General features: G+C 40.8%; 1 protein-coding gene across 1 annotated transcript in view; it reads right to left on the minus strand.

Annotated features, from left to right (window-relative positions):
* Window positions 1–20237, minus strand: part of LOC131428471 (CD109 antigen) — an 88224-nt gene that overhangs the window by 5276 nt on the left and 62711 nt on the right. Inside the window, exons 2-3 of the mRNA XM_058592440.1 lie at window positions 5335–9519; window positions 5081–5267 (exon numbers count right to left, since the gene is read on the minus strand). Of these exons, the coding sequence (XP_058448423.1) occupies window positions 5081–5267; window positions 5335–9489 (4342 nt within the window). The 5' untranslated portion in view covers window positions 9490–9519. The remainder of the gene's footprint in view (window positions 1–5080; window positions 5268–5334; window positions 9520–20237) is intronic.

Genomic DNA, 20237 nt, shown 5'->3' on the forward strand with positions numbered 1-20237 from the left:
AATATTGATAGACGGTGACGATATCGAGGTGGTTGAAGAGTTCGTGTATTTGGGCTCAATGGTGACCATCGATAATGATACAAGCATAGAAATTCAGAGGCGTATTTTGGTACGAAATCGAATAAATACTTTTGACTTAGAAGAACCCTTCGGTTGAGAAAAGTACGCCACCGCAAGAAATTGACTATCTACAAAACGCTCATTAGACCGGTTGTTCTATATGGCCACGAGACCTGGACTATGTTGGCAGAGGACCAACGAACCCTTTGTGTTCTCGAAAAAAAGGTGCTGCGGACCATCTATTACGGAGTGCAGATGGAAGACGGCGTATAAGGAAGTCGGATGACAGCCCAGTGAAAATGATTCTTAAATCTAATCCGACTGGGACAAGAAGAAAAGGAGCGCAGCGAGCAAGGTGGATCGACCAAGTTGAGGGCGATTTACGAAGCATCCATGCCTTGCGTGACTGGCAACGAGCAGCCATGGACTGAGTTATATGGAGACGTATGCTTGATACAGCAAAGGACACCCCAGGGCTATAGTTGTTAGGTAAGGTAAGGTAAGTCATATACATCCAACTTAAAATTCTCTCGTCTGTGTATTTCTTGTCGCTGTGTTAAGAAGTGTATCGAAAATAAGCTATCCATCTACATTTGTGTTGTACGCATGTATTCAAAAAATGCATTATTTAAAAAATCGGCTAATTCGGCCACGTAAAGCTTGTACGCAAATAGGCCGGAATAAAAATACCTTTTAAATAAAAAAACACTATTCTTTGAATGAGCTACAAGGAAGAGGCCAAAAACCCGATTCTTTCAACCCGAAACTGGACCAGAAAGTGGTATCTCTAATCATGAAGAACAAAGCAATGTCAATACGTGATTCGGCCAAAAAAAAAAGCAGGAACGAGTGTCGAAATGATCCAGTGTATCAAGAGGCGAAATCACCTGAAGACCTATGAGAAGCAGAAAATCTCGTAACAAAGTGTAGAACAGCAGAAGCGAGCAGCAACAAGGGCCCGGAAATTGTATTCTCGTCTTTTGCAGTGTCCGGATGCATGCGTTTTGATGGACGATGAGAGTTATGTAAAGGAATACTCAAAAACCCTTCCAGGTCCACAATACTTTACTGTCGTCGTTGGGGAGAATGTGAGCGATGCGGACAGATCGATTCAAGTGGAGAAATTCGATCGAAAGGTACTGGTATGGCTAGCAATACGTTCCTGTGGTTTAAGTCAAACATTTTTTACACTACCGGAACTAGAAATGCAAAAATCTATCGATCTGAGTGTCTCCAGAAGAGATTGCTGCCTTTAGATAAGAAGCATAGTACACCTCCACTGTTTTGGCCGGATTTAGCGTCGGCTCACTATACCAAAACCACTCTCAATTGGCTTGCGGAAAAAAGTATAAATTTCGTTGAGAAAAATATCAATCCATCAAATTACCCTCAGTTTCGACCCATCGAACGTTACTGGGCAATCGTGAAGAGGGTTTTCAGGAAGACTGGTAAGGCAACTGGGAACATGCAGAAATTAAAAAAAATTGGGCTCAAGCGTCCAAAAAATGCGATGCAACACTTGTCCGGAACTTGAGGAAGAGCGTTCGATCAAAATTCGTGAAGGAATAACTTAAATTTCATCCGGTTTTCATCATGCTCAAGTTTAACCTCGTACAAGAAAGGATCAATTTTTAATTTGAATAAAATATCATTTTTTATCATAATTTGAAAGAAAAATTTCTGGATAGCTTATTTTCGATACACTCCTTAGTGTCTTTTCCGTGCACATGAGTTATTGCAAAGATGCAATAAGAGAAGGAATTACCCAGCTCAGCTCTGAGATTCACTGCTCCCTGTCACGTTTGACTCTGTAAGAACTTGTATACACATCGTCAGGAGAGACTTCAGTGGCTTATGCTTATGACAGTTGAAAACAAATTGCTACCTCAATTGCAACTTCGAAGCGGATTTACAAGCGAATATTCATTCCGGAATCTTAAGTTTTCACGTACAACGAACTGTTACATCTGATATCATACCGCAGAAGCAGTGCACAACCCGTGAATTTTGTCACGATTGTATGTAAACCAGTATAAAAACCTGTTTTAATGCACCTAGTGGCATAATGATGCCTTTCTCATACCAATCATATTCACATATATAATACTGTGGTATTTTATTCAACATGTTTCTCTTCGATTCTTGAAAGAAGCCAAAGAGATTGTTTGTGCATTAACTAGTATAACCTATAATAAAACTATTTCTTTGCGTTTCGCCTTCGGCTCGTCAGTGCTTAATAAAACGCCATGTCAAATGGTTTTCAGACGGACGTAATCTATACCGATCTTTCCCTTGCCTTCGATAAAATTAACCATAACATAACAATAGCAAAATTGGATCGACTTGGTTTTGGTACAAACGTTTTTCGATGGGTACAATCATATCACAGGAATCATCATCTTGTGGTTGATATTGACGATTGTCTTTCGGAAGAGTTTGCTGCAACATCTGGAATTCCGCAGTGGAGCCTTGCTGTACTTTAACGACGTTGATTTTTCTCTGGATGGACCGCGCATATCTTTTGCAGATGACCTTAAGATATACCAGCGACATTTCTTCATCGACAAATGGCAATCTTTTCGGATTGGTGCACATTGAATCCCATGACCGTTAATCCAAAAAAATGCTCGATGATTACGTTTACGATAAAAAAAATGCCTTTGAAATTTGAATACTTTATTGAGCAATTCATGATCGGGATGTGATGATAGTGAGAATGTCTAAGCATTTTACGGATGTTTACTGCTTGACATCCCTATATTGTTCACTCGTTCGCTCTACTCTGGAATATTGTTCAGCTGTTTGGAACCCTCACTACCTTAGTGGCGTTAATAGAATCGAGTCGATTCAACATAGATTCGTTTGATTCGCTCTTCGCCGTTTACCTTGGACCAATCCTCATCAACTACCGAGCCATGAAAGTCGCGGATTGCTAATTGGTCTAGACACACTGCAAGTAAGACGGGAACTATCGCGTACTTTAATGATAGCAGATGTTTTGAACGATAGGATCGACTGCCCCGCTTTGCTCCGTGAAGTCAATATCAATGTTCGTCCTCGAGATCTCCACAACAAAGCTTTTCTTCGACTTCCTTTACGCCGCACTAACTACGAGATAAACGGTGCGATTATCGGCTTACAACGGTCATTCAATCGAGTGTCATCTGAGTTCGATTTCAATCTTTCACGGTATAAAACAAGGGTCAAATTCTTACAACAAAAAAAATAAATAAAACAGTCCTCTGATCGGTTTAGCCATCCACGCGAAAACAAAATGAGTTCCATTATTGTAGATACTTCCGGCACTGGAACACGAGAACTAGTATAATCGAACTCGGGTCGTATGGCCATCAACTAACATGACGTACAAACTCTACTAGTTTGTTTTTTTTTGTTTCCAAGTTTTAAAGATTTTATACGATTTTGACATCGTACTCTAAACGACGATGTAATTTTTTTTTGAGTTTTAAATTATGCAGTAATTTTCGGTAGGATCATAAGACCTTCCATTTGACCCTAAGATTGAGAATATCGGTTCTGCAATCTCTGAGTAAAGTGGGTAAGATCCATTTTTGAACATAAGACTATTATTTCCCGTTGTCAATCGAAAACCAGTAACTAGGATAGCTGGAATCGGTTTGTTTGGACGGCTACCAATTCAGGCACGTACCCAGAGGAGGGGCCCAAGGCCCTGGCCCCTCCCGAAAATGGAAATCAAATCACAGATTGCTTTTTACATACTATTCACACATTTATTTCTTATACATAGAAAGTTTTTGGTTAAAGACTTTTGGTTTAAAAAAACTTTGGGAGGCAAACGGCGGAGGAAGCCAAACAAAAATTATGACATGATATCATGAGTCTAGTGCTCCTTTAGATTGCACCGTGAAATTGTGTTTTCGAGAATTTCGTGGTGATCGAGACTCCACTACCGATGAAGCCGTAGTGGCAGGTACTTTGATGCGCTTATAAAGGACAATGTCAAAACTACACGAGATGGTGCTGGATGACTGGAAATAGAAGGTGCGCGAGCCAACAGATGCAACAAGGATTAGTACATAGCGCATTTACCATAGTTTGAGTAAGATTCTGCAGATAAAAAAGATATCCGCTGGATGCCGCGAATAGATACTCAGAACTGAAAAGACCAACGCGAGCGCACTTCGGAAACGTGTTAGAATATGCCGCTGCAAATGCGGTTGGACTTTTTTATAACTACTGACGAAACCTGGATCCATTATTACACGCCAAGAAATCTAATGATTATCCAACAATGAACTAAAGCCGGAATGAGTGTTCCGAGACAGTCTAGGGAGGCTCAATGGGTTCATGACGTCGGTTATCTGGGAATGTCATGGCATACTTTTCATGAACTGCCTTGAAAAAGGAAAAATAAACTATCGACAGTGAATCAATATGCGTGCATTATTGGAGCGATTGTATAACGAAAAGATAGACAGTGTGCCTGTACATATGAGCAACGCAATCATCAACGATTCCAATTGCTTCCCCATCCACATTATTCACCCAATTAGGCTTCCTCGAACTATCACGATCTCCTTGCGCTTATCTGTTCCAAACTATCAAGAAATCGATGTGAAGTTCATTTTGGAGTTTTCGACCGCTACTTCCGGAACCTGAAACTGGCAATTTATTTTTGATCTGGGTCCCTCCCGAAACGAAACCCTGGATACGGGCCTGTACCAATTGGTGTAGTTTTGAGTCCAGTTTAGAAATTTGTTTACGTACAATATTTATCACACTTTACCCTATAGCTCCAGAACCGGAAGTCGGATCCGGATCAAATTCAGGAATTCCGTGGCCTTTCATTTGAACCAAAGTTTGTGGAAATAGGTTCTGCCGAAACCTAGTGAGATTATTTGACACACAGAGACATTGCTCAACTCGACAAACTGAGTCGAATGATATATGACACTTGGCCTTCCAGGTCAATTTTTATTAGATTTTTCAAGTGATTGCTGAGAAAGGCAAAACGAAAATGAGAGAGATCTAAACTTACCAATTGTTCTCATCCGACTAGCTAAAATTTTGAACGCGTGCTCCGCTTGGGGTGCCTTTGCCTTGGCAAGGGCATAACTAACAATTGAGATTTCGTATGGTGACGCATATTCTTTAATCAGACCCAGATTCCGCTCTATGTACCTTGATGCTTTCTGCTCCGCTAGTGACACCCTTGAGCCAAGTATCTAAAATAATAAAAAATCAGCAATTATATAACTTCGTCAATTCCTTCTAACAGCATGTGGTTCTTACCCCAGCTAAATCTTTCACCGATGAAAGTGTTATTAAAACTTGTGCCGTCAGTGTTATGTTTTTCGTACGAATGATCTCATTTTGAGGATTTTCCGAGGACCGATTTACCTTCCGATCCGGTAACCAGGTGACCTCCCAGAACGAGCCCTCCTCCGTCTGGTGTCTTAGCAAATAGTAAATATTTTTCTGCACGACCACCGGATCAATGTAGATAAAGTTTTCGTATTCGTAGAACGATGCTTCCGCAAAGATACGGGCACAGTAAGCCGTCAGCCACACCGAAGATGCCGATTGGTTCCAGTCGGCGCGGAATAGAGAAAACGATCCTTCCGGCGTAAGGTAACTCAATTGTTTTTGATAGCCGATGTTCATATAATGGAACGCCTGTTTCTCCGTACGCTTGTTTCGCTGTTTGATAGCACGCATGTATTGAATGGTGTAAAAATTAGCCGCAAAACTGAACATATTCTGTTCGGCTGAATCCACTGGGAGAGCTAGCAATGAAGTTGCGTTCACGGGCATTGTTGGGAAGATAGCTCCGACTACATCGCCAACTATGGAAATGCGAGCCTTGTTGGAACCGAATACATAGTAACGATCAATTTCGTACGGAATAATCGGAGTTTCTGTGACATTCACGTGCATGTATTGGAAGAAGTAAGCACGGTTACTGAGATCTAGCAACGTAGACTGGTGACGATACTGTGGGAGACCATCTGCTTCTACTCGGATTTTACGGCTCAGTTGGTAGGCTCCAAGCAGTGTTGAAGCATGAATGGTTACTTCAATTTCACCCAGACGGGTGGGTACAATCGGTAGATACACGTTAGTGGAGTCTTGAGCCAGCAGATAGATGTAGAACTGATGTTCTCCGAACGATGTTTGTGGATTGTAGGAACGAACAATTCCATCTTCTCCGACGTGTACGAATTTGTAGTCAGGCGAACTGTGAAGAACCACCGTTGCTTCGATATCCACTGTTTGATAGTTGAACACGGCAACACGAATACCGACTTGTTCCCCTTGACGACAGACTGTCGGCATTTCGATGTTGATGAAGAATGGCTGAATTCCGACGTACTCGATAGGTTTTCTAATCATGCCAAATCCACTTGTTGCGCTAACACCGAACGCAGACACCATCCAAAGTGCCGGTACCTTCGGAACTTCCAGATTGAATATGTACCTTCCGTGAGGACCGATGTTAATGTCCTTCCATAGCCACACATTTTCGTAGTGTCGAAGAATTCTGTTAAACCGATACTTTCGGAATTCTGTAAGAGCTGTACTATTACTTCTGTCACAACCAGCTTCGTCTGTGCCATCCTCGCAATCCAAGTATCCATCACATCTCTTGTCCATTCGGTAGCATCGCCCGTTCAAGCACTCGCTGTAGTTCAAGGCTGGATCACATGTGAGTGGTCGCATCGGAATAACTCCATCCGTAAACACCACCAATCCGGAATACTCAAATGTTCTATTGGCATCGATTCCAAACGTAGAGCTAGGGTAATACACCAACTCATCCGGATCTCCTTCGTGAGAAATCCATGTCTTTTTCAGTGTTCCGTTTGTTTGTTCATCATACGTGGCCATTTTTGTTATCACATTTGCGTAAGTCAATTCATTACCGGCCTGCATCGAGTAGAACGCTTTGTCAATACCGGACAAACCAACGTACGAGCCGGCTTCTCCATAGATTGCAACCTCCACCTTCTCGCCCGTACGTGCCTTCCGATTATTGATCAGCACCGTGAAGTTGTTTCTCGAAATACCGTTCACCGGGAAGGTTAGACTGTCTGCGATTACCTTCCCGTATCTACCAATGTGCCATACTACGATGGTAGCAACAGGGGCCATTTCCGCACTCAACGTAATAGACATCGTTCGAACACCTCCGGACAAAATTTCCTGTCCTGTAATTAGCACTATTCCCTTAGACATGACGATATAGTGAAAATCTTTGATAAAGAAGTTGCTTTGCACGTGGAAGATGATATATTCGCCCACTTTGGCATCCACAGTGCTGGTTGAAACTTTGATATTGTGATTATTGGGAGAGTAGTGAGACAACAGCAGAAGTTCCGTCGAAGCGCGTTCTCCTGTTGCACTTGTATACAGTGCAGACAGACGCATCGATTGTATTTCGTTTAAAAAATCATTGGTTTGTTTGTTATTTTCCAAGTTGAGATCATTTCGCAGATCGATTTTCAACTCCCAGACTCCGGGTTTATCCGACATTTGAAGTTCGCGGATATCGAAGGAATTGCGCCCTCCTCCACTACGGCTGTCGATAGAACCGGAAACTTCCATACGGCCCGGATAGAACGGATTGATTGGAAGTGCCGAACCGTCATGGTATTCTGCAATTAGGTACAGTGTAAATGGCATTGATGGTTTGAAAACCTGCGGCGAATCTCCGAGGAATGCGATTCGGATCGACGAGTTATAAATGCGTGCCATAGCATATCCTTCGATGATTTCATCGTAAAACCGTTCCCCGACGCGTGCCGTGATTAGAACTTCCATTCCTGCCATGTTACTTGTGAACAAATTGGCAAGTTCAGACATAGGATACCGAAAGTGATAGGTGCCATTGAAGTAACGCAGGTACGGCAAACTTTCTCGGTAGGTATTGGTCCAAGAGTCCCACTGTGCGGCCGTATCTATAGGTTTCTTCACCCAAAATGGCCACTCTTCGTCAAAGTTATAGTGTCGCTCATAGATGTACGAATCTTGCAATCCACCAGTCTGTTGATATCGTTGATCGTTACCTTGGATATCGGGACCTAACTGACTGGTGTAAGTGCTGTGTGCATTGTACAGATTCGGATCACTGTTCAGCAGGTAGTAAGGAACATCCGGGTCCAATTCTCGTCGATTTCCTGTATTCCAAACTCGACTCACGTGATTGATAGCCATGGGATTCATCCAACCGATCGGACGAATGGTAGCTTTCAGTGTAAGATTTCCTTTAACTGGAGTTCCATTTGTGAAATTTGCCATAATCTTTCCATAGATATACGGGTCCGTTTGGAAGAAGAACGCCGGCATCGTTACATTCACTTCAAACCTGGTTTGATAGTACTCTTCCACTGTAAACGTTGCCTCCTCAACCTGACCTTGAGCGGTGACTTGAATCGTCCACTCGCCGTACATCGGCTGATCAGATAGTTTATACTCCAAACTCACGGAACCAAGGTTAGACTGTCGGGTCAGCCATCTTCGCATAATGTGCTTGTTCGGGTCCAGCATGTACACATCAACTGCATTATCGAAACCCTTCAGCTCGGTAGTGATCGGAATCGTGCGGAATCGAATCATTTCTCCCTGCATGTAAACGGGTTTATCCATCTGTACGAAGATTGTCATCGATCTCTGTGAAAATGTCAATTTCGTTTCATTTACGAACACATATCCGCCGAAAGTATTCTCGTACGATCCTTCTACTCTCAGTTTGTAATCGCCTCTTACGCTAGTGGGAGGCACTCTCATCAGCAGCTCTTCCGGAGTACCAACGCGTACTGATTTCTGTTCGCTGCTCAACTCAACACCATCCCGGGAGATACTGGCCCGAACCGCCAACGGGTGTTGCGTTTCCAGTAGCGTTACCGAAACTTTATAGATTTGGCCAGGTCGAACCATTCGGGAAGCCACCACGAAGTAAGTAATCTCTTTGGCCAATGCATTATTAACTAAATCTTGAAAAGTATTCCTGCTGACTCCTTGATTGTAGTTAACGCGTGGTCGCAATGTACTTGTGAACCGATTTCCACTGTAATCCCGCGGGGTGCTGCTCTGGAAGAGAACATCTCGATTCCGATCCCGATTCTGATCGAACCGGTTGTCGATATTGTTTGTGTCTACATTACCGGTACCGTAGAAGTCTCGATTGTAGTTGGTATTCCGAAGGTCGGGATTACTCGACTGTGGGGTGTATTGTGAGGTGAATTGTGGGGAACCACCTTGAGGTTGTTGCTGGTTGCTGCTTGAGGTAGGATTATAGCGTCGGTTGAACGGATCCAGCGGACTGTATCTCGAAGCATCGTTCGGAATCGTTTGTTGGGCCCACGCGACCAGCGAACTACAACAGCTGGTGTACAGCAGCAGATGTGAAAGCACACCCGACCAGGTCGGATGGTGCCGACGGGTCATGCTGTTGCGGGGCCTATTTTGAACGGCAATCTGAAAGAGAAGAAGAGAATGATGTTAATCGTTGTCTTCAAATTGGTTTTTCTAGGGTTGCTTATGAACAAAATCAATGGAGCAGTGATTATCACACGAAACTTATTCTAGTATGGTTATACGATCTATAAATTCATTTAATTTCATGTATTTGGCAGAAAGTCATCATGAAGCTGTCATAACCTTCCGTGTCTGTCGCCGGCACAAAATTCAAATCCTACACATCAAAATTATTAATAAGAAATAGTCAATATCCACTAACTTTGTTGAGAAGATGATGGTAACGTACATCGGATTGAAAGCGCATCAGACTGACTATAAATGCATCGAAAACAAAATCAGGGTGGCAAGTCGATTGCCGATTCTAATTTGCCGGTGTTTAGAATAGGCCCGAATCACCTTTGTTAAGTTATTTTTTCAATATTCCGTTAATCAAGGCTTTAAACAGATATCTCATGTCCAAAAAAGAACATTATGATTGGCCTTCTTGTTGAGGATTGAAGAATTTTTCGAGTATCTCGATTTATAAATAGGAAATATTCATTAAAAAACGTGCTTAATCCACCTAGCAGTGAGATGATACCTTTTTTTTTATCAAACCGCATGAATATTCTTCGGTGTTTTAGTTCTCATTTCATTATTTTAATGGCCGTCGTTCAAAGCGGCAATTTGAGATTTAAATCACTCATTGCTCTGTAATGGCGAAACTGCAAATCGGATCGAATTTGAATCTAAAAGTGTGACAATCGGTTTACGGTACAATGAGTTTACGATTATTTAAGGTACTTCCAGAGCCGGTATTCTGGAACCCGTATAACCCAAACCGATTCGTATGGCCATATGACGAAAAAATTGCAATAGTTTTGAGTCCAACTTTAAAGCTTTTCGGGATTGCCATCTTCTATATCCGTATGAATTTTGAAAATTAATCATTTTGTAATTGTGGAGCAGGGAAAAGCCCAGTGGAGCTAGTTTAGTTAAAAATTTTTCTCCAACAGGCATAAAACCTCCTCATCTTTTGCATCAACAGATTAGAATGATCCAAATAATACATAATAACTTAAAACTAAAACTTAGAAATTATACAATGATGAGAGAAAACTAATACTGAATATAGTATTCTAGTTACTAGAACCTATCGATACAGATAACTGAGAAACAGCTTTTTTAGAGCATTACGAGAATGATGAAGGTCAAATACATTGGAGTAATTATTAAAGGTTCGTAATATCCATAGTTAGTTCTAGATGAGAGTATTCTAAGAAATGGTTGGAAACGACGAGTACGGCGATGACTATCTAAGTGTAACAATTGTAGAAGATCTGAACAGTCTATACGAAATCAGTGACAAAAATGACCTTACAGACGTCACGTCGAACAGAGAGCAAATCTAGGTCAATCAGCTTGCAACGATCTTCGTAGCGCGGAAGGTCCACGAAAGACCACGAAGTTCAAAATGGACGAATTTGCGTTGGATTGATTCAAGGCGATGAATGTCTCGAAGGTAAAAATGATGCGTACTATAGAGTTGAGCGTATCAAGCTACAGTTAATAATTTTGTCTTTGTCGATTTTGCTTTTTTTTTGAGAAAGCGATTGAGCTTTAAGGAACGATTCGATACTGGAACCAGAATTCGAAAGTCGGTGTAGTCGAAGTCAGATAAATTCACCTGAGGAGCTGTATAGTATACATTTGTTTCAAAATGTTTGAAAATCAGCGTAGACATCTTTGAAAAATCGTAGTGCGAATTAAATCCGAATCGAAAACTGAATACCACTAAAACTGAACTATCCAAATCTGCAAACCCGATAAACCTGATTAATTTATGTGAAAAATCATTATTATATTAATCACCTCGAGTACCCTAAACCGGAAAATCTGACTGAAAAGCAAGATGTGTGATAGGATCATAAAACTTTTCCTTTGAATCTTAGATGATTCTTAGATTTCCATATCATCCTGTAGTTCCGGAACCAGAAGTCGGATCCAAACATAGTTCAGGAACCCTGTTTGGGAGCATACGACTTTTCATATGAATCTGAGTTTGTAGAAAACAGTTGAGTCATCTTCTAGAAAATTGAGTGAAATTTTTTGTCACACATGCATTTGCTGATCTCGACGAACTGATTCGAATAGTATATGGGTGTTATGTTCTTTCAGCATTTATTGCTGTAAGTAGTTTAAATCAATATAATTATGGAATTGCTTTCATCTCAAAAATGCTGCCATCATCTGGTTTACATATGTCATATTCGAACAATTATGTTGCCAAAAACGAACGGTGCTAAAATCGGTCTGAGGCAAAATGTCATGAAAAAGGATACTAAACACAGTTTTTTGGTATTTAGAAACAATTGGATGTAACAGTACAAAAAATCATGGTTCACGTAGCTCCCAAGCATTGCTTTGTCAAACAGCACTCAAAACTCCTACTGCTGGAATAGGGGGAAAAGTCGCTTACACAAAAATGTCGATATCTCCGTTAAAACTGGACCGATTTTAACAATCTATGGCTTGTTGGATAGCTATTTTCGAGCGAAATTTGAGTCAAAAAACAACGTGTTGTCGAGGTAAATTGTGACAGTCATTGTCAAAAAACTGAAAATTTTGACATAAAGCTTCGTATAACTCAAAAAGTAAGCATCCGATCTCAAAACCATTCAATAGCGTTTTGGGTGACGGGGAGACCTTTCATTTGCGACTAGTTTGATCAAAATCGGTTCAGCCATATCTGAGATCTCGACCTCTTTGTTGACAACACACATACAGACACACACATACACACACACGGACATTTACTCAGTTCGTCGAGCTGAATCGATTGGTGTATGACTATTTCTATTTATTTCTATAACTATTTTTTATATAGATGAAAAAAAGTAAAAAGGCAAAAACCCTTTTCGCCTTTCTCATATAGAAAGGCTATACAATCACTGTGAAAACTGATTTTTTAACCGAGAGCCGTCATGTACAATTCGACTCAGCTCGACGAACTGAGCAAATGTTTGTGTGTGTGTGTATGTGTGTGTAACAAAAATATGCACTCACTTTTCTCGGAGAGGGCTGAACCAATTTTCACAAACTAAGATTCAAATGAAGGGTCTCATGGTCCGATAGCCTGCTATTGAAGTTTATCCCGACTGACTTCAGGTTCCGGAGATATTGGATGATATGCACCAAAAAAATGAAAAAATTGTGCAATCACTTTTTTCAGAAATGGCTGAACCGATTTTCATGAACTAAGATTCAAATAAAAGGTCTTATGGTCACATAGCCTGCTATTGAATTTCATTTGGATCTGACTTTCGGTTCCGGAGTTACATGGTAATATGTGAAAATTTGAGAAAAAAGTGCATTCAATTTTCTCTGAAACAGCTCAACCGATTTTCACAAACTAAGATTCAAACGAAAGGTTAAAAATTAAAAATTTCTAGAACATTTTATCCAGATCCGACATTCGGTTCCGGAACTAAAGCGTGATAAATAAAAATTATAAATTTCAATTTCACAAACGATGGTCAAATCTGATACAAATCCCATAAAACTGTCTGATAAATTCTTCTAGTTTGCAAAGCTTGTTAGTTTGTGGGCATAAAAACTTAATTCGGCACTACTGGACCCCCTTTTCCTGTTCCGGAAGCACTGAAAGTGTTGCAAAAAAACTTAAAAAATATAACTCATTTCGATTTCTCTAGCAAAGCCTTGGCATTACATTCCTGTAGTGGAATTTGACCTTCTGTTTCAACAGACTTCGCAGCCGATTCAGAGTGTACAGAACCATTGCATGGCTGGTGCTACGATCCTTCTGACACTACGAATCCTTCCAGATCGGGGCTCAAACATACGACAACTGGTTTGTTAGACCAATGCCCTATGCATTGAACCGCCAACCCGGGATTCGATTTCTCTGCTATGCTTGAATCGATTTTCACATATCTTGATTTGAATTAAAGCTCATATTATCTTTAAAGCTACTGTGAAATTTCATCCGGATCCGACCTTCGGTTCCGCAGTTACAGGGCGATGAGTGTTAAAGTTTTCAAATCGCCATATAGAATGACAATATGTACGACACCGGTACGTGGTGGTACGGTGGAAGAAGAAAACACAAAACGAACGATGCGTGTTTTGTTCTACTTCGTACTCGCGATAAAGAAAACGAAACGGTAACGAATATATGCTACTAGTGTGTGATAGTGGTAAAAGACGGTGCAGCGGTTGATAAAAATTTTACCTATTTTATGACCAGTACGACCAAAAGAATAAACGTGGGCGGCCCGTTTGGCATAAGGTCATTTGGCATAATACCGTTTGGCATAACGCTGTTTGGCATAATGGTTATTTGGCATAACAGTTATTTGGCATAATGGTCTTTTGGCGTAATGGTCATTTGGCATAATCCCATTTGGCATAATGCCATTTGGCATAGTAATAATTGGATTTGCAATAATTTAATCTAATGAAAATTTTCGTTTGTGTTTCGATCTATTGATGTTGTGCAAGGAAAACTCGAACAAAATATGTGAATTTTATATCCGGTCCAAATATTTCGATAATATTAGGTGAAATAGCATTATTATTTTTTATTTTTAAAATTCTGTAGTAAATAGCACACTGTCATTTTATACAAGCAACTCACTTAGTGCTAGCACAATATTCTGTTCATCATAGATGATTCAGGTCGAGACGGCCGAAGGCCGCGAGTGCGCCGGCGACCCGCCGTCGGAAGCGCCGGCCACTGCGGGGGGGCAGCGCCCCCGCAGAAATCACCTCTGTCTAGTTGCGGGCGTTTGCCCGGATTACCCAAAGCTAGGAGCTATCCCTTAGTTAAGTCCGAACGAGCGGCAGCGAGGTCGGACAGCAGGTCATTAAAAACGATGCGGCATAGCCGCATTAGACCTTTTCAAATTGCACTAAATTAGATACAAATATTTTTTGAAAAAATATGAAATTTTCACATTCGGTAGTGCAGTATCCCTGCCAGTGGTGTAATGATGGTATGATGGTACTGCGAACCTGCGAACCCAACGCCGTCTTTGCCAGGGTTTTGGATATGGTACACAACAAATTGTGATAAGTTTTGATCGTGAATATCTAACCTATCAACATTATGTATGCTATATACCATCGGCAATATGATCATCAATTTATGGTAACATTTTCAGTTGTATGACATAATCACAAAGAATTAAAAATTTAAATTTTCTGGAGTGTTTGGTATCAACGAGTATCAAAGAAGAAATCTCATGACGCCTATCTCGTACCTGGGGAGGAATAAAATATTAAAAGCAAAGTCTTGGCCATCCATTATTTTCGTGGAATTTAGGCCTTGGTTTGTTTACATGTCAATAACAGCTGCACAATCGATTGGTTTCGGTACGGTTTATCGTTTCAATGATGAGTCGAATTGATCCGGAAACGCGAAAGAAAATTCTGCACACTTGGTGCTCAGAAAGTGGTGTCACGTACAACGAAATTGCAAAACGGGTGAAAGTGCACCACACCAGTGTCAAAAATATTATCGAGAAGTTCGGTAAGACCCTTTCCATAAAGGATTTGCCCCGATCCGGTAGGAAAACGGGTCCCAGCCAGTCTGGTCGGGACTTAAAAGTGGTTGAGTACATCAGAAATAACCTATCGGCGCCGACGCGGGATTTGGCCAAGCAGGTTCAACACCAGCATCAGGATGATTCAAACGATCAAAGTTCGGAACTCCCTGAAAACGTACAAGAAACAGAAGGTGCCGAAAAAGTCCCTGGTACAGCAAGTTCAGGCCAAAACAAGAGCGCGAAAACTGTATAACCAGATTCTACAGAATAAAGACGGATGCATCCTGATCGACGACGAAACCTACGCCAAGGAAGACTCTCGAGCGCTGCCCGGACCGCAATATTATACGAAATCGGTGTACCAGGACCTGGACGACGTTGACACCACGGTGGCGATGGAAAAGTTTGGACAGAAGGTGTTGCACTGGCAAGCAATTTGTACCTGTGGTTTGCGGTCGTCGATTTTCTTCACGAAGAGCACAATTAACGCCAAGGTGTACGAGGAAGGATGTTTGAAGAAGAGAATGCTGCCGCTGTACAGAAAGTATAAGGCTCCTCCCCTCTTCTGGCCGGATTTGGCTTCAGCCCACAACTTCGTTCTACAGTGATTGTCAAAAATAATGTACAATTCGTGGAAAAGGACATCAACCCACCGAACTGCCCGGATCTTCGGCCAATTGAAAGGTATTGGGCAATTGTCAAGCGCCACTTTCGGAAGGAAGGTACAGTGTCCCAAAACATGCAGGAGTTAAAAAAAACGGGACAGTTGCCACCAGGAAAGTCACAAACGTAACTGTGCAGAATTTAATGAAGAATGTCAAGTCCAAAGTGCGAGCGTTTCACAGAAACTAGGATTTTCTTCAATACAATCAGTGAAATTCATAAAAATCTAATTTTTCTACAATATATCGAAAACTGATGTCAAAATATGTTTTTTTTCGCTTTTTTATTCAATAATCAATGTTGCTAACTACTTTTCGATACACTCCTTACGATCCTACTGATACTAAGAGTCCTTCCAGGTCGGGGCTCGAACATACGACAACTCGCTTGTAAGACCAGCGCCATATGTATTGAACCGCCAACCAGTATATAAAAGGTTAACCCATGATATAAAGTCTGTCCCAGAAAGTATAGAAGCAACCAAAAACCGCTACCATTTCGCAATGGTTCAGAGCCTGTCAATTTTTATGGCTGCGTGCTGTTTTTTACACTCTTCTCTAACCACTTGTGCAGTTGTTTATTCGTTTACATTAGTTTGTTTCGAAATGCGTGGACTTTCAGCAGAACAACGTCGAAAAATTGTGTACAAATGGTGCACAGAACGCGGACTGTCACTGAGAAAGATAGCAAAAATGGAAGGAGTAAGTGAAAAAGCCGTGCGAAATGCAATCAGGAAGTTAGGTGAGGATGACACCTTTGAGGATAAACCGAAAACGGGTCGAAAAAAAGGTACTGCTAACCCTCAGTTGGATAAACGTATACTAAAGGCGTTCGAGCAAAAGAAGGAGGTTTCAGTTCGAGATGTGGCCAAAAAAGTGGGCACTTCGAAGTCAAATGTTCTTTGTGCTAAAGAACGTTTGAATCTTCGAACCTATAAGAAGCAGAAACAACCAAAACGTAGTCCGAAATAAGAAGCATCGATCAGGCCGAGGGTTCGAAAGCTGTACAATACGATTCTTGCTGGAAATTTGAACTGCACAATCATGGACGACGAAACCTACGTGAAACTCGATTACAAATCCTTGCCGGGACCACAATATTATACGGTGCGAGAAGGGCAAATGTTAAACCAGTCCAAGACATCGATTGAAGTCGAAAAATTTGGTAAGAAAGCTATGGTCTGGCAAGCAATTTGTAGCTGCGGTAAGATTTCGAAACACTTCATCACCACTGCTTCAATTAACAGCGAAATATACATCAAGCAATATTCACAAAAACGACTTCTACCCATGATTCGAAGCCACAAGGATCCTGTTGTCTTCTGGCTAGATCTTGCTTCTTGCCACTACTACACTCAACGGTAGAATGGTATACTACCAAAAATGTCACTTTCGTCCCAAAAGACATGAATCCACCAAATTGCCCACAACTTCGATCAATTGAGGAATTTTGGGCATTAACTAAGGCACATCTTAGGAAACATGTCTCGGCAGCCGAAACCATTCAACAGTTCGAAAAGGATTGGAAAAAAGTGTCAAAACTTGTCGCCAAGAAGTCTGTACGGAATTTAATGAGGAACGTTCGCAAGAAGGTGCGCCAGCTAGTCTTCAATGGCTAAGTAGCAAATGTTGAGAATAATATTCTGTTGTTGTAGTCTAATATTATCAGTATATCGAATAAAATTTGAATATCTAACACTTGTGAATTATTTACAGCGAAATAAAAGTGCGTCCATACTTTCTGGGACAGTCTCTATACCGTTCATTCTAGCTTGCTTCTAGACTGAGCAGACAGTAAAGCAAGTGCATCATTCCGGTTCAGATCCAGAGCTCAATTCCAGTATCGGGAATTTAGTTCAGTGTTGAATCAATTGAGGGACGTTCGCAGAGCCAGTCTCGCTTAAAATAAAAACCTGCTGCTGGCCGTTTGCATTGGAGCAAAATACAACGAAAAGTGGACAACGATGAGGAACATTATGCTAAATCAGCTCTTCTAATGGCTTCAAATGTAATATAAAAAAACTATAAAGATTGCTTCTTTGCAAATCGGTGATAAGAATCATAAATTTAGTGCAAATCTAGAACAATTTGATTAGCTTTGTGCACTTTTCATAGTGCGAGATTCGCACAAAACGATCTCGAATAAAGCTGCTTCGCGTTCGAGAAAAATGCTGCTAACAGAGAATTCCACTGTTTGGACCTTCTGAATGTCAGAAATGAATTTCGTACAGTAATTTGATAGTTTCAGAAATATACAAATCCGAAATGAAATAATCGACACCCAAATTTTGTATGTTGTTATTTTTGTGGCCGAACAATTGTGAAAAAGCTTCAAACGAAATCACGTAATAAGAAAGCTCTTAACCAAAATTGCTTTAGTATTGAATCAATTCGCACAGGAAGCAGTTCTGCTGCGGAACGTTTTCAGAGCCAGTTTCGCTTCAAATAAGAGCGGATTACTTTTTAAGCAGATTTCCAAAGTTACGAGATTTTTTACGCGGATTTCCGAAGTTATGCGGTTTTTCTACGCGGATTTCCGAAACTATTCGGTTTCGGTCAACTCTGATAGAAAAAATAAAAAATTTTTTTTTCAGATGATACTTGATCTTGACGTTTCAAGCATTTCTAAGACATTGAGCATAAAAAAAATGTTTCTTTAGTTTTGCGGGATTTTACGTAACGCGTTTTTTACCTCAGTGTATATATTTACACTAGCGTAAACATTTTCTTTTCGTTCTGTTCAGCTGAAGTAATTCATAATTATTCTCGCATTTGTTTTCGTTACAGATCATCGAATTTTGTTTGATCAGAAAATCCTACGCAATTATAACTGTGATATTGTTGCTGTGAGTGCTATATGTAACACGCCTCGTAGAATTAAGCAACACCCATGCATTTCGTGGAACACCCATTAGTTTTCAAATTTTACTTTGACACAATAATTTGCCAATTTGATATGCCATGACGACTAGCTTTTGTCGTCTTCCACTACCGCTGACATGTATATGTAACGGAGTGAAGTCCGAAAAATTCATTACCAAGTAGTCACTCCCATCGGATTTCCATCATTCACCGGTCGTGACATTCGACCAAGCTACCCGCATTGTTTGAAGTTGAAGTTCAAAAGTCGGTCGGTTGGTCGGTTCGATTTCTATGCAAAACAGATTTAGCGATTTGTCGTTGCACCAGCCTCTACCTAATGCGTCTGGTTCGCTCTATTAAACGCCATGTCACTAAACATTAGGAGCAATACATGAATGAATCATCGCACACGTAAACAGAGTGGTCGGTTGATTATGGATCACGTAGGTCACTCGTCGTTATATTATTAGTGACGAAGGCAGGGGATCCGTTGACGGCTTTTGAAATAAAACATTCGCATTTGACTTGTTTGAAGTTCCTTTGAAATAGAACGAGAGCTGGTACAGATTTGTGTCGTTTTGTAATTTAATGGACTGGGCCCTACGAATACAACATAGCAAGCTTGGGTTTCGGTAGGAAATGTGTGGAAAGCATAGCGCATTAACTACCGAAACCCAAGCTTACTACGTTTTTTTCATACTAGGATGTCGTTCTAATTTCAAAACATTCTCATAAATTTTATTCAGCCCACGAACGAGTGAAAATCTAGTGTGCGCATAATTCTAGTAATTTCGGAGAAAATACCAGCAGAAGGCCAGAAAACTCATAAATTTTCCCGAGATTCTAAGTAATGGCTCGTAATTAATATGAGAAGGCGATTTAATCTATTTAATATAAGAAATAAGACCCTTTTCTGAGAATCTTTAGAGTGAATATTCACCGAAGAATGGTCTTCCATGGCAGAATAGTGACATTTGCCAGTGTTAATAATGTTAGTAAACTTCTGTCGGCTTGATCCAACATTGCTAGTAATTGACAATGGCCTACATAAAAACTTCAACTGTCAATAAGAGGGACGAAACTGTGTCAAGCATAATTACACATTATCGGAAAGGACACTGACCAATTTCGTTCGAGGGGACCAAAACGCACATGTTCTACTGTGCGAGGGTAGAAAATGCCCCCTCCGTATTGCGACGAATGCAATACAAGAGCGCCCTTCCTCGAATGCGTAATCCAATTTCCAAGATTTGTGAGATTATTATGCAGCATGACCTATCTTTGAACACCGCGGTAGGATCTGGGTTTTAATCACACAGGACTAACCAATTTTATGGCTTGCCGGAGGAAATGAGTAAATTTGTAGGTGGGAGCATACGAAAGTAATCTCCCGTCGGAAACTGTGAAATGGAGTGACATTGCTTGTATGTTCTAGGATTGAAAAGTGCTTACGATTACTTTAGATAAAACTGACCACATGTTAAAATCAAAGCAGAAGTTCGATCCTTTCAAATCCTTCAATATAGTATTAGCAATATGCAATATTTGGAGTTCTGTTTGGTTTCTGCATCCGTACTACGAAAAGGCAAATTGAAATGACAGATGTTGAACGAAGTTTAACTTTTTATCAGTATTCAACGAACAC

This window comes from Malaya genurostris, chromosome 2 (assembly GCF_030247185.1).
Source record: "Malaya genurostris strain Urasoe2022 chromosome 2, Malgen_1.1, whole genome shotgun sequence".
Classification (NCBI taxonomy): domain Eukaryota; kingdom Metazoa; phylum Arthropoda; class Insecta; order Diptera; family Culicidae; genus Malaya; species Malaya genurostris.